General features: G+C 35.2%; 1 protein-coding gene across 2 annotated transcripts in view; it reads left to right on the top strand.

Moving 5' to 3' along the window:
* Window positions 1-14,744, top strand: part of CEP162 (centrosomal protein 162) — an 89,183-nt gene extending 74,439 nt beyond the window's left edge. The window contains exons 24-27 of one of the 2 annotated variants that reach the window (XM_012769161.3): window positions 71-212; window positions 1,854-1,952; window positions 12,059-12,193; window positions 13,276-14,743. In XM_012769161.3, the coding sequence (XP_012624615.1) occupies window positions 71-212; window positions 1,854-1,952; window positions 12,059-12,193; window positions 13,276-13,482 (583 nt within the window). In that variant the 3' untranslated portion in view covers window positions 13,483-14,743. Of the gene's footprint in view, window positions 1-70; window positions 213-1,853; window positions 1,953-12,058; window positions 12,194-13,275 lie in introns of both variants that reach the window. The other variant, XM_012769162.3, reaches the window with a different exon arrangement.
* Window positions 14,745-15,061: the final 317 nt, after the last annotated feature.

Here is a 15,061-nt window from a genome sequence, read left to right on the forward strand (position 1 = left end):
ACACTGTTTTTGTGCTCTTAGAGGTTGAAGAGCCACTTTTAAATGTGATTTTCTTTCATTTGCTCTGTAGGGTCAAGGAAGATACTGCAGCACACATTGCATCCCTCAAAGCATTTCATCAGAGAGAAGTAGAGAAACTCCTTTGCCAAAATGCAGTAGAAAATTCTTCTTCCAAAATAGCTGAACTGAATCGTAAAATAGCAACTCAAGAGGTAGATAACAAATCTGTTTTGATCTTTGATTTTAATGAATTTTTTTTTTTTCAGGACTTTTAACTGAATGTTAATTTGGAAATATTTTTTAACTTTTTCAGGTTGGTGATAGAAGTGGGAAATTATTGGCTTGCTTTTTATGTTTTTAATAGAAGATAACATTACCATATATTTAACTTTTCCACTTTAAAACTATACCATGTAAATAAGCATTTTACAGTTGTTCCCTATCCTTCTCAAATCTTCCTCTATACATTATAACAGATGATTAAAGTATATGTTTAATGTGATTAAGAGCTTTGTACTCATCTCCTTTAATTTACCCCAAGTCCCAACTGACAAGCAATTATCCCCATTCTTCCTGCCCATTACCTTTCATTCATTGAAAAAATAATGATTCAGGTCTACAGACAGGGACCCTGAATAAAATAATGAGCCAAGATACATAGCTCTAGCCCTTATGAAGCATAGTCTTCTAAGAATTATGGAGAATGCTGACATCTCATCAGCATTTCCTCAAATAAATGTGTCTTCCTTCTTGAATAATAGGTATATCCTCCTTGGAATATCTGGACCTCTACTATGTGGCCTGTCTTCTGTGGTGTTAGTAGTTTGAAAAGACAGCATTAAAATAGAACTTTTTACCTGCAACTTATTTTCAAATCTGATGATTACTTCAAGAAGTAATTATCTCACCACCATCTCTCCTACTGATAATTATTTAATACCATCTTAATTAAAAACAAATCCTTCAATGCTTGAGGTGATACCCCATTTACTCTGATTTCATTATTATGCATTGTATGCCTGTATCAAAATGTCACATATACCCCATAAATATATGAAACTATTATGTATCCATACTAAATTTTTCTTAAGTCTCTCAGTTGAGGAAGTTTGAATATGCACTATTAGATACTAAGAAATTATAATTCTTACGTGTAAAATGGTATTGTGGTTTTGTGAGAAATGCCCTTATAAAGATAATGCATATTGACATATTTAAAGGGTAAAATATAATGAACTGTAACAATTTCAAATCGCTCAGAAAAATGTTACTACTTTAATGAAAAATATTCAAAGTGCTTTTCAAAAATAACAACTCATACAGCTTTACAGATAATCTGTTCAGCCTTTTCCCTCATAGGGATAGGGTGTCAGAGGGCAGTTGTAAGCATTGTATCAAGTGATTTTGTAATAAGGAATAATCTAGGAGAGGTGGGTAAATCTTATTTTCCCAGAGTTATAAATGTAATATTATAAAATTCTGAGTTAGTTGGAAGTCAGTATAGTCTGATCTTTAAAACAGTAGATGTAACAGCATTAGAGATGAATTTTCCCCAAGTTCGTTTAGTTTGATGGAAGTATCTGCTCATGTATTTCAATTTCTTTGTCTAAAAATATGAGACCGACATTTCAGACGTTATGAGGCTTGTGTTATATTTATTTAGTCAATAGTTTAATAAAAACTTATTGTACTAATCAAAGTATAAAGATAATATTGTCTTTTTCCCAAATGCCCAGACTTTATAAAGGTTTATCTTAAAAGGAATTTTGCAGTCTTGAGTTGGCTTCCTTATATTTTCCAAATAGTGTTCAAGGAGGAGCTTTACTAACTCAGTACTTCTGACAATTTCTCAGGTACTTATAAAACATTTCCAAAGTCAAGTTAATGAGCTGCAACGTAAACAAGCGTCTCTTGAACTTTCTGAAGTTCGAGAAGAAATCCTACAGAAACAGGTAAGAAATAACCAAAATATTGTGGTAAAATAAGCTTTTCTTAGGCATTTCAATCATATTCATATGTCTGTATAAATTTAACTTAAATGTACATAACTTGAAAGTATCACATCATGAAAATATTAGTAACTTGCTTATGTAGTCTGCTTTCACCAGATGACGTTCAAACGTTAAATTATTTGTATGTTTTATTTGCTATTGAGATTTTGTTGGCAGTGGGGATAATGGGATGGGAGATGTTTGCATTTTTGTTTGTCGGAATTTTTTTAGAAATATTGAATAGTTAAGGCCATTTCTGTGTTAAGTACTGTCAGGGAAGAAAACTATTTTCCTCAAGCCTTAAGAGTTTTCAGTTGGGTTAACCACTTTGAGACCGCGCTCACCAGCACGAAGCCTTGCCCACAGCTGCACTCATAGTCTGCACGATATTTTGTGCTGTGCATTGACAACGAATCCATTTTGCTCTTGCGTGATGAGGAAAGCTTTAAAGCACTGAAAGCTTGTTTTACTTTACAGGCAGCTTTACTTGTAATGTAAATCAGAGTAGGTAACATGTACATTTTCATTACGTTATTTTTAAATATTCACAATTTTAGTTTGATAAATGAAAAATTAGAAAAGCCATATCATGTCTATAGACATATCATAGTCGACTATAGTTGACGCTGGGCTGTGCACATTCATCTGTGGCTATCGACTATAGTCGACTCTGGTACCGAAGTGGTTAAACCCCATGACAAGAGAAGAACAAGTTTGTTAACACATGTAGCATACAACACAAAGTAACTCAAAGTGGTACCTTAGAACTTTCTGAGTGGGGAGCTGTAGGGAGAGATTTGGGTTACAGGTCACAAGATAAGAGATTGGCAAAGGGAGAGAAAAACATACATGGAACAAGTAGAAAAGAACAAATTTAAGTACATTGTTCCATATCTTATTGAATCCTTGTCTTAGTCCTGAAAATAGGTTGGTTTGGTTAAATAGTTGTCTCATTTCAGGAGTTGTTAGAGGTGGGCTCTCATTAAAGTTAGGCTCTGTATGGTGATTTAACAAGAGGCATTTCTATGGAAACAAAACAACAACAAAAGTTAATGGTTGGAGCACTCAGGATTTCTAGATTGGGCTCAAAGTATCTTTTGCAGTTTGGTCCATATTGCAATAAGCACGAAGGTTGTCTATACATGAGCTGTTGTGGTTATTCTCTGAAGTTTGTGTCAGGTCATTCTGCTTCAGCTTGTTAGGGTTTCAGGGGAAAAGGCAGTTTTAATTTTTAGTGATTGCAAGCTAGAAGGGTGGGACAAAATTTGAAAATACTAGTTTGGAGAATTATGGCCAGATATTGGAAGAAACTAGAATAATGTCAGATTACAGATAAATAACAAAACCTCAGAGATAATGGACAGAGCTAGAAATGATATCCACAAAGATGTATTATAGTGTTCCTTCTGAGACAGTTTTTTTTCTCTATAGTCACTCCCATTTTTATCAAAGATAATCACAATAAGATCAATTTGTTTGCAAAACTAAGTCTAGCCTCATTAAAATTGGCTTGATTATTTACATAAGTGCAGCATGAATAGTGATTGATTGTATAGGTCCTTTTGTAAGTCTGCTTTACTGGAACTTTTAATAAGAACCTCAGTTTGGACCTTTAAAAGCCTCTCTAAACTAGGAAGACAAGGCAACAACTCGCTATCAGATTTTGCTTGCAATATCCATAGATTTAAGTGAATTCCTCTTTTCCAAAGGCCCACAGAATATCCTGAGTTTCTTGGGCTGGCCAGGAAGTGACACATGTAAGGGAACCAAGTATATGGAGGTACCAAGCCAGTTTTTTCCCCAAGAAGATTTATTGGCTTCATAAAGTCAACAGTTTGTCTCAAAAAAAGAGTCTCACTCTGTTGCCCTGTCAAGAGTGCTGTGGCATCAGCCTAGCTCACAGCAACCTCAAACTCCTGGGCTCAAGCAATCCTTCTGCCTCAGCCTCCCAAGTAGCTGGGACTACAGACATGCACCACCATGCCTGGCTAATTTTTTCTTTCTATTTGAGTATAGACGGGGTCTCACTCTTGCTCAGGCTGGTCTGGAATTCCTGACCTCGAGCAGTCGTCCCGCCTCGGCCTCCCAGAGTGCTAGGATTACAGGCGTGAGCCACCATGCCCAGCCAGCATTAGTTTTTTAAATCTGTCTGGTCATATCTGATTCTGTACACATCCTCAAGTATTACATTCTAGTCAAAGCCTTGGTAATATAATCAGTGCTTTCAGTTGTGTCCTGCTACAAAGAGAACAGATGCATATTGACATTATGCCAATAACTATATTGCTATGAAAATAAGAATACTCATTAAGTTTCTGGAAGGATAAGTAGACAGAAGATGATAAATATTTCGATTCTGTTTACAAAAATATAATTTACCAAATTGCTGTAAGATATAGATAGCTTAAAAGAAAAAGTTTCCTTAATAATAAACCAGCAATATTTCAAACAAAAAGGGCATAAGGTCCCATGTGTAATTCTTGTTCTGCTTGATGTTAGGTTAGCAGTTTTATGAGCCAATCAGTTTCTTCATTCGAGTTTTGGAAATTCTTACCCAGCCCAGTGATATAATCTTAAACTTATCAGAAACCTGTACTTGTCAGAGTTCTTTCCATAAATCTCCTTGAAGATGATACAGTTGCTTGCAAAAGCTTTCAGGAAAGTATCAGAGCAAAACAATTAACTATCTGGAAGATAAAAGACTTAAAAATAGCTCTGACTAAACATCTCATAAGAGTTCATTATAATACAATTGACATGGAAATTTGGTTATTTCTATAATATATAACATTTTAAGATAACTGGAATTATTACTGATACAAAGACACCAGATTTCTGAGAATTTTATTTGACTTCTGGAACATTTAATAACATATCCATACAAATAAAATTAAACATCTTTGACAATGATTCCCATACAGTTTAACATATCGAATAAAACTAATTAGTTAAAAAAAAAAATGTTTAAGGAGAGAGAACAGATTCTTTTTAGATATTCCAGGGGCCCTCTGGAACATCCCAAAGTTAGTTTGAGGTAAAAAGAACTTAATTTAGAATTTGATTTTGGGAAGTTGTCAAAAATGTCAAAAAGTTTAAAATATTCAATTAAATAGATTCACAGGTCACTATGAAACAATAGTTATCTGAAGTGACAAAAGATTCTAAAGGCAAATGCAGAAGATTGATTACTTAGGAAAATTGAGAGACCTATTGATAAAAGACTACATAAAACAGGAAATTATTTTGGTAAAACACAAAATCTTTGTTTTCTAAGCAGATTACTTAAAAGAGAAAGAAAATCTTTCACAATCTCTTATCAAGAGCAGACCCAGTGCTCCAAGAAAGCTTTGTTGTTTTAACAGGTTCTAGTTTTGTATTATTGTACTTTTGATATTAAAGCTCATTTTTAAAAACCCTGTAATTACTCAATTTTAGCCAGCTTAGGTACCCAAGATAAGCATTCATTCTCTTTCTCTACCAGCTTTGTCTTTTTCATTTTAAACAATATGTCATTCTACTTTTGTATAGAATTTAGCATCGAATTGCTCCTTTTCCTGTCACAAAAATGCATCCTCTTACCTCACAGCTTTTTTTACCAAAAATACATCTTATTTTCCTTGTATATTTTATACAGAGTTGTTTCTCTTATCATTTCTAGTAGTATTCCTTGTGAAAACTATAGACTATCCAATTGTAACCTATCAATATACCAACATTCTGTAGATTAACATCATTTTATAATTTCTAGAAGCGTTTTTTATAGTTTTTTTAATGTGGCAAGAACATGTGATTAATAGACACGAACATAATGTTTCAGTATATTTGGAAATGATCTAGATATTCAGTGAATGTCTGTCATTCAACTTAGCAAAACCCTAAGGATGTAAGTTACCAAAGAGATTTGGGAAACTTTTTTTGTAAACATTATAAAACATAAATCATTGAAAATTTCATTTATAAACTTTTATCCCAGTAATAGGTTCTTAATTCACTTGTTCCTAATTTTTCTTAGATTACTATGAAAATTTCATGAGCCATTAAACAGCCACCATGTTATTTTACTATTAGAAACTATTTTTACAGCATGTGTATGTTAGGCAGGTATCACAAAAGCAAGAACCAAAACTTTAAATATATGTTTTTCTTTACTACTGTGCTTGATGTACATAGAATAATAGATGTTGCACTTGTACTTGCACTTTTGATCTTAGGTTGAACTTCTAGTTGTATAGTCGATCTTAAATATCTAGTAGAAATAAACTTGACTAGTGAACCCAGATAGAATAAAAGTTGTGTGTATGCATTATATTTAATGTTGACAACTCTAAAGACGTGCCTGTTTTTATTAAACTAATCTTACATAACAAAAATTTACCTGAGTCACATGAACTTGTATCTGGGCTAGTTTCTATACTTTTGGGTTTTCGGAATTCTTAAGTTATGTAAGTGCTTTTTCTTTATGCCAATTAGATCTCTTTCACAAATTACTTTTAGCAGCACCATCCAAAGGTAGAAAAAACACATATACCTGCATAGTTGTACATAGACAGATGCAAACAGAGATCCTGTAGCATTCATTTAAAAATTTTAGCCATCAGATAGGTACAATATAAAACTTATTAGTTTATAAAAGAACAGTTGGATGCAAATTGTGGTTTTGTCAGATGGAATAGCTTAAGGGTGTCACCTGCTCAGATGGCTGACTTATCAATATTTGTGGAGAAGACACAGTTTTTCATTTGCCTTTTGTTAGCAATCTTATGGAGGCTGTGGACTAAATTTTGGGGGTTCTGTGGGTTTTTTTAAAGCTTCTCCTTCCTCCCCTTTTTTCTTTAGTCTCAAATGGTTACAGTTGTTTTAGTTAACTCCTTTGATGTTTCCATTTCAAAGATGTGGTAAGATATATATCTCCACAGGACTGAGAAAGGAAGTAAGTTTTCTCCAAGGAGTTTTAGGGCACATTTGCCTATTATGAGAAATCTAGGCTTTTAAGTTTTTCTTTTCCTAAAGCATAGGGCAGCTTAAGGAATTTTTTGCAGTGGGAGCCCAAATATGGGAAGGCCTGGGGCTGATATGGAGTTTGATGATAGCGCCCTAGGAAGTAGAAGTTGTAAGGTACAGCAAAGCAGGCCTGGCTGTGAGTTCCCTGAGCGTGTGTCCAATTTATTTCCTGGTTGTCAGCATTTACAAAAGAAATTTGTATACTCCGGGCCTGGAGATCAGGCTAGAGTGCTTTTTGTAAATCTTCCTGAAGAAGTTAAAGCAAGCAGCCGGGCATGTAAAGGATTTCCTGGAGAAATTGAAAGCGTTTTAGGACTTAAAGGAATTTGTTCAGATGTTGAGACTGGATTTTGAAGGAAGGGAATTTAAGCTAGGGGCCCAGAGATCCAAAAGATTTTCTGGAGAATCAGAGTCAGAGAGTTGGAGGTAAAGAAGACTATAGCTGGGTGAGGAAAAAAGTTGTAGATATAAAAGTCCAAATCTTTGAAGATTTACTCATTTTAATGTGACTCTAGACCAATAAGCCTTTTGTTGCTTAAGCATAGATGGGAAAGGCTTCCTCACAAAGGCTACAAAAGATGAAGTCCCCCTCAAGATCCAGTTTCTCCCAAAGATGCCCTAGGAAAGCAGAGACCTTTCTTGCTATTCAGGCAGTAAGAATCGTGTTTAGGAAAATGGCCTTTCAAGTCTCCCACAGAATGTGAAACACCCCCCGTCACAAACCTGCAAATCTGCGACAGCAGGCATGTCCTAGCAGGATGGACTTACCCAGCACTAACTAAGCAGTGAAGTTGGAGGCGCCAAAGTCCCCTTATTAAAACAGTTCCTCTGAGAGCTGGCACAGTCAGACAAAGGGAATACTGCTTGTCACTTGGTTCCCACCTTATTCAACTAGCCACCTTATGCAAGTTGACACTTGTGCCCTTCAGCTGGCAGAGACCAGCTGGTCCCAAAAGCCAAGTGCTCAGGACAATAAGATGAAGTAAGAACCTTATCCTTTTGTTTTTTTTTATTGGGCACCCACAGCGAAGTTTGTCTAAACAGAGACACATCTGATGAGAACTGGAGTCACCAGTCTGTGAGGCTGGCTGGAACAACAGGCTTATAAGACCTATATCTTTTCTCCCCTATGATTCTCTGTCTCATGACAAATGATGCAAAAGACAAGGGAAAACAATGACTATCTCTGGAAGGCTAAAGATCAATAACCAAAAAGTACCCAAAACCAAATCCGCAAGAGTCACAATTCAGAGTTTTTACAAATTTCTCTCTCCTGCCAATCTGAATTTGGAAGGAAAAGGACAAGGAAAAATTTTACCTTCCTCTATTGACTGGATACTACAAATGGGTATCTAGGAGAGCTGATTTTGATAAGAATGCTTACCTTTTCCCAGCTTCTATCAGTTTTCCTAGGATCCCATCTTCAGGCTCTGGAGTGAGTGGGGTGTCCCAGAAAGTCCCATGTGGGTTGCCAGAAACTATTGAGAAGGAAAAAAAATTTTGTCAACCTTCATGAGTTCTTATTTGGGATGGACTGCTATAACAAAATAGACAGATTAATGAGAAAAACAAACAAGTGTATTAACCCATGCTGCACACATCACCCAGAAGATACCTCAGTGCAGAGTAACTCAAAACAGTGGCTTAGAACGCTGGCTCACATAGCATCTGCAAAACAAAGAATAATAAATTCATAGATAAATGACAGGACAAAGGAAGGCAGTTTCAGGCTTCAAAGGTGGGAAACTGCAGATTGCTCTGGTACCATCTCTGGGCTAATAAAAGTCTAGAGTTGTCTCCAGTAAAGGATAATTTACACCCTGCCTTTGGGTAGGAAATGGGAAAGATAGATCTTTTCCCTCCATGTGCTGTTTCTTACTCCCTTTAGCTCAAAACTAATTTTATGGCAAGTTAAGCATATTTTGGGGCAACATGTTCCTATTTCCCTTAGTACTAAATACTATTTAATTTGATTATTAAGGGCCAGGTGCAGTGGCTCACGCTTGTAATCGTAGCTCTGGGAGACTGAAGCAGGAGGATAGATTGAGGAGTCAGGAGTTCGAGACCAGCCCGAGCAAGACGACCCCGTCTCTACAAAAAAAATATATTTATATATATAGAAAAATTAGCCAGGTGTGGTAGCCACACACCTCTAGTCCCAGCTACTTAGGAGGCTGAAGCAGGAGGGTCACTGAGCCCAAGAGTTTGAGAGGTTGCAGTGAGCTATGATGGTGCCACTGCACTCCAGCCCAGGCAACAGGGCAAGACCCTGTTTGAAAAAGAAATGGGTAGTGCCATCATGACAGTCACGCTAGATCACCAAAAACAATACCATTACTGGAGGTAGATCTTTCTAGAAACTCACCATTTTTATTTCTAGAATCTTTATTCTGGAAAGTGAAAAACCAGTGCAGCTCACCTTATTTCCCTTCTCCCAGAAATTACAGTCCTGCAGTGCTGTTACCCAGTGTGCGAAAATAGTTTCTTCATATATTTTGTCTTGTTCTCTAATTGTGTAAAGAATGAAGATAAATCCATCCCTTTAATTCCACATGGCCACAAGTGAAAAGCACATCATACATTTTAAAGCAAAGATGAATTCTGTTACATTTTTTGATTGCTTGTTTTTAAAATAATGGTTTAGAGCCATAAGAAAACTGAGTAACGATTTAGAAATTTTCAACAGTTAAAACAAACACCCTCAACATCATTAGAAAGTAAACCATCTCCGGACTTAGCATGTTAATCATAGAAATCTGAAAAGATTTTTCTGCATTTTGCATTTTGTTCTATGCCTTTGTTACCTAAAATGTTTTCAAACCACAGCTCTTTAAAATCGTATCTGATTCAATGGGGTGAAAATCTTAAGCATCTAGCATATCTTTATTCAGTTGATGCTAACTCAGGCATGTATTCCTTAAATCTTTTGTCTTGTTAGTACTCTAATGAATTTAATCTTCCATGTTTTAGCACTCATTTTTTTTTTTTTTGAGACAGAGTCTCGCTGTGTTGCCCAGGCTAGAGTGAGTGCCATGGCGTCAGCCTAGCTCACAGCAACCTCAAACTCCTGGGCTCAAGCAATCCTTCTGCCTCAGCCTCCCGAGTAGCTGGGACTACAGGCATGCACCACCATGCCTGGCTAATTTTTTCTATATATATTACTTGGCCAATTAATTTCTTTCTATTCATAGTAGAGACAGGGTCTCACTCTTGCTCAGGCTGGTTTTGAACTCCTGACCTTGAGCAATCCGCCCGCCTCGGTCTCCCAGAGAGCTAGGATTACAGGCGTTTCAATGTTATTATTCCCACTTCTATTAATAGTTGATTGCAAAAAATTTTTATTTAGATTCCTTAGAGACAGCTGTGAGAGGGTTGTTACTATTGTTGCTTATTATTTTCATGTTTTGCAGCTGGTATATACATTTTACTAGTCATAGGTTTTTCATTAATGGTTTTACTTTGTTTTTCCATCTGTATAAGTATTTTATAAATAAAAATGTTAGAAACCACTTAAGGCTGACCTCTAACACTACCCCGGGGACTATTGTGGCCCAGTCATAAAAATTACGAAAATTTTTATTGTAACTTATCTCAAACATTATATAACTAGCTGCTGTTATTTTATAAGGGAATGGTGGAACGATCATGGGGTTTATGATCTAGGTTTAAATTATTGGCTTGCTACTGTAAGCTTAACTGGCAGGTTTAAGTAAACATGTAGAGTCACGAAATGACATTGGCCACAGCCTACGCCTCCCAATCAATTATATTTTTCAAGGTGTTTTTAGGGAGATACAAACAAAAGGAAATTTTCTCTTAGTGTATAACCATATTTCTAAATTTATACAATTTACCATTGAATGTTTATATTTAATCATTAAATGATTACATTGATTCATGAGTAATTGATAAACATCTACTCTCTTTTGTGCACAGTTCTAGGTGCTAGAAATACTGAGAAGTAGTAGACAAAATTCCTTACTCTTATGGAGCTTACATTTTATTTGAGGGAGTCGGACAATAAACAAAAGATTTAATAAGATTAAATGAGGCAACATCTGTAAAGTGTTTAGCATAGTGCCTAGCCAAGAAGCTCAAAATCATTTCTCAGCCATTATAAAAAGTTTATAGAAATTGAAATATTTGACCATTCTGTATATGACTATGCCTCAGTCAACTTTCCTAGTTCAGTAATCATTATTGGATTTTTAAAAAAATTTTTAGTAATCACTGTTCTAACACATAAGATTTTTATGGCCAGCACCCATTGCCGCAGCATGCTCTTTAAGGCCTTTCTATAAACTACCCAGTCATAGTCTGCATAGTTCTTTTGTCAATGATGATATCATCAGGGATGTTCCACATTTAAAATATTTAGCTTGCCTCTTATTTAATTTGCTTGTATTTTTACTTTTTTCCAGCCAATTTAAGGTATGGGTTTTTATTATTATTAAGTAATGGGTGTTTCCAGATACAACATGATTGAATTTGTTAATTTTATCAATTTTTATTTGTTTTTTATTTTTGCCTTTTGATGTTAATTTAGCAAAATCTGATTCCTGATGGAATTTCTTTTCATGATTATATGGTATAAAGAAAATTCAATTAATTTTTTCACCAAGCCCAATATAAAGGTTCCTCAAATCCCCTCCAAAAGATACATATTAACTGAATTTTTTCCATGCATTGGGCAGTATATTGTATTGGGTGCCTTAAATGTATTTTTTTAATCCTTAAAGTAATCACTTTATTAAATACATTGTAGCAAAGCTGAGTACATTAAAGAAAGTGCCCAACTATATTTTAATGCACCCCATAACCAGACTGGCATACATGGGAGGGAACAGGTAGGTGGTTCATTCATTTGGAACCCCCAGAATATGAGGTCAACTCAGAGCTAGGATGCATCTTTACTTGGCACTGAAAGCTATTAATTACTCTAACAATCCAAGGTGCCTCTAATCTAGAGCAATTTTATATAGATAATCTTTATTTTTAGGATTACCTGTTAAAGAATTATTTCCTCGTGATCATAGTTTTTCATTCACTTCATACTTCAATTTTAGATTACAAAACTCTTAGAAGAATTGAAAAAAGCCAAGGAAAACCATACTCCAGAGATGAAACATTTCATGGACCTAGAAAAGAAAATTGAACAGATGGAAATGAGACACGAGCAAAGAGAACAGGAGCTTCAACAGGTACAGTATTAAATCACATTTATATATTTATATAATTTAACTTTTAAGTGCCTTAATTTGCTGTAGTTTTGTCATAGCAAATTTCTTAAAGTGTTTCCAGTGTATTTTGATCTTGTTAAATTTATAGCTTTATAAGAGAAAATATTTAAAATATTAATTTTTAAAATATTTTTTAAAAAATTTTTTAAATATTTTTAAATCTCAACTTGAAGATTGGTTACCCTTAAATCTAGAAGAAATTTTTGTCATATTCTTAATTATTGCTGGGTGCCTAAAAAGTTATATATCTTACTCTGGGAACAGAGCTTTGGGAATAATGTTTCATATCTAAGTCACTTCAGTAAGTATTTATAAGAAATTTATATTAAACTGTCATCTAATACATACCTAGCACTAATATTATACTTAATTACAAACAGATAAATTAATAGAAATTAAAAGGAGATGTAAGGACATGATGTGTTTTTAGGCACTTACCTTGGTGTTGAGGCTTGGGCAGCCGTAACAAAATGTCATAGCTTGGGTGGCTAAAACAACAGAAGTTTTCTCATAATTCTGGAGGCTAGAAGTCCAAAATCAAAAGCTCTGGTCAATTTGATTTCTGGTGAGGGCTTTCTTCCTGGCTTGCAGATGGCCACATTCTCTCTAATTCTCATGCAGCCTTTCCTCAGTACATGTGCTCAGAGAAGAGAGAGTGAGGGGAAGAGATCTCTCTGGCATCTCTTCCTATGAGGATACTAATCCTACCAGATCAGGCCCCCACCCTTATGCCTTCATGAGCTCATTCAGAGTTAATTATTTCTTTACTCCACATACAGCCATACGGAGGGTTAGGGCTTCAACATATGAATGGGGGGGAGGGCGGAGGCACAAACACTCAGTCCATAACAAACAGTTGGATTCATATACTCTCTGAAGACAGAAAATACTACATACATGCAGACCTTTATGGTTGACCCGAGTTCCCCAAAGCAGCCCCAGGTTTGCCTCCTCGGTATTGTCCCACTGTAGCTCTTTGAGATTAAATGTTCTTTACCCCCACTACAAACTTTAACAGCACTGTGGAATTTTTGTATCTGCAGATAATACAGCAAACACAACTAGTAGTAGAAACCGAACAAAACAAAGAAATTGAGAAGTGGAAAAGACTCGCACAGTTAAAGAATCGTGAGGTGGACAAGTTTCGCACGGAATTAGACTCAATATTAGATGTTCTGCGAGAGCTGCACCGGCAGGGGGTGGTTGTGCCAGTTGCTTTTGCAGATGAACTGAACGCACCAGAGTACTAGAAACTCGGACTTCATAGGACGTCATCAAAAGGCCTGAAGATGGGATTGTGCCCCTGTGAAAAAGAACAGTTTTTGAAAACCAGGTCTTCTAGTATGTTGCCGGAAGGCAAACACCAACATTTCAAAATAAACCAACATTTCCTTAACCAATGAGGAAAAAAGGCCTCATGGCATATTTTACTGAATATCATCAACCAGTCACATTTTAAATGATTTATGGACAGGTTCCTTTGTGTCAGATGATTATAACTAGTAAGATTTATCATATAAGGTCTCACTTGTATGCTAGAAGTAAAAAGAATATTGCACATACTCTACCACCTTACTTATTGACTAAGTGTGTATTCTTAATTTGCTTTGTGACAAACACAGCTTCTCTTTCTTATGGAAATGGGTAGAGGAATGCGAGCACAGTGCTGTAGACAGTGGCACTGTCGGTGAGTAGGAGAGCCTCCTCAGTAATTTAGGTGAGAATTGTAACTTCCTGTACAAGTAAACAGTGAATTCTCTTGTGTTCGCCCAGTTTTCCACTCCTTCCTCTAGGTGGCTCATTTTTGCACCTGATGTAAGATGAAAAATACATTTTACAAGTAATAGGGGAATTTGATTTATCCAGTTTTAATCTTTTAAACTGCATCTCTTAAATCCCAATCCTACTGTTTTTTGTAACTGTAAAATTATACAGAATATAATAACCTTTTTTCTTGTTTTATTTAAAAAGTAATATTAGGTCCATTAGAAAAAATTACAAATATGCATAAAAGTAGCTGGATTAATTTTCTAGTAGCTACAAAAAAGAAACGAATTTTGACAATTGTTATAATCTAATATACCTAAAATAATAGTATCAATATAAAAATTGAGTTTTTGCATTTTTCATACTAGGTCATCAAACTATTTTACATTTACAGCACATCACAAGTTAGACTAGCCACATTCCAAGTGCTCAATAACCAAATGCCAATAAAGTAAAATTCTAGGATAATCACAAAGTAAAATACTTCATAAAGGACAGGTGAACTAGATCTTGGTGAAATTATGGGCAGCAAGTATGAGATGTAGCAGTTGTTAAAATAAAAAATGCAATTATTGTTTTAATTTCCAGCATTTTTTAATGTACCTTTCCTAAAGATGGTAGTAAAAGCATTATAGTTTGCTATTTTTTTACATGAAAGAAATTCTAAATTATATAATTTATTTTGGTTATTATTTGAGTGTGTTGTGTATTTTTTATATCTGTTCATATGTAGCTACACCCATGAGCCATTCATGCCAGACACAAATATGGCTGGTTCTAAAACACAGGGAAGTACAAACATTAAATAATTACTTACAGAAAAGGTACAGTCCTATTTTGATGAAGATTCTGTATTTCTATTTTGGTATAAAGTGTGCACATGGCAGGTCTTCACTTCTGTTCACAGATTAAAGATCCAAAAGTATCATCAGAGCTATATTTGTTAAAAATAAAAACCTCAGGAACCATACCTCATTCCTAAGTCCACCGTTAGGGGCCAGGATGAGAACAAAGAATATGGTTACCTTTCGGCTATTTTAAATAGGAAGGTTTGTGTAAAGA

Source organism: Microcebus murinus, chromosome 5, assembly GCF_040939455.1.
Source record: "Microcebus murinus isolate Inina chromosome 5, M.murinus_Inina_mat1.0, whole genome shotgun sequence".
Taxonomy (NCBI): Eukaryota; Metazoa; Chordata; class Mammalia; order Primates; family Cheirogaleidae; genus Microcebus; species Microcebus murinus.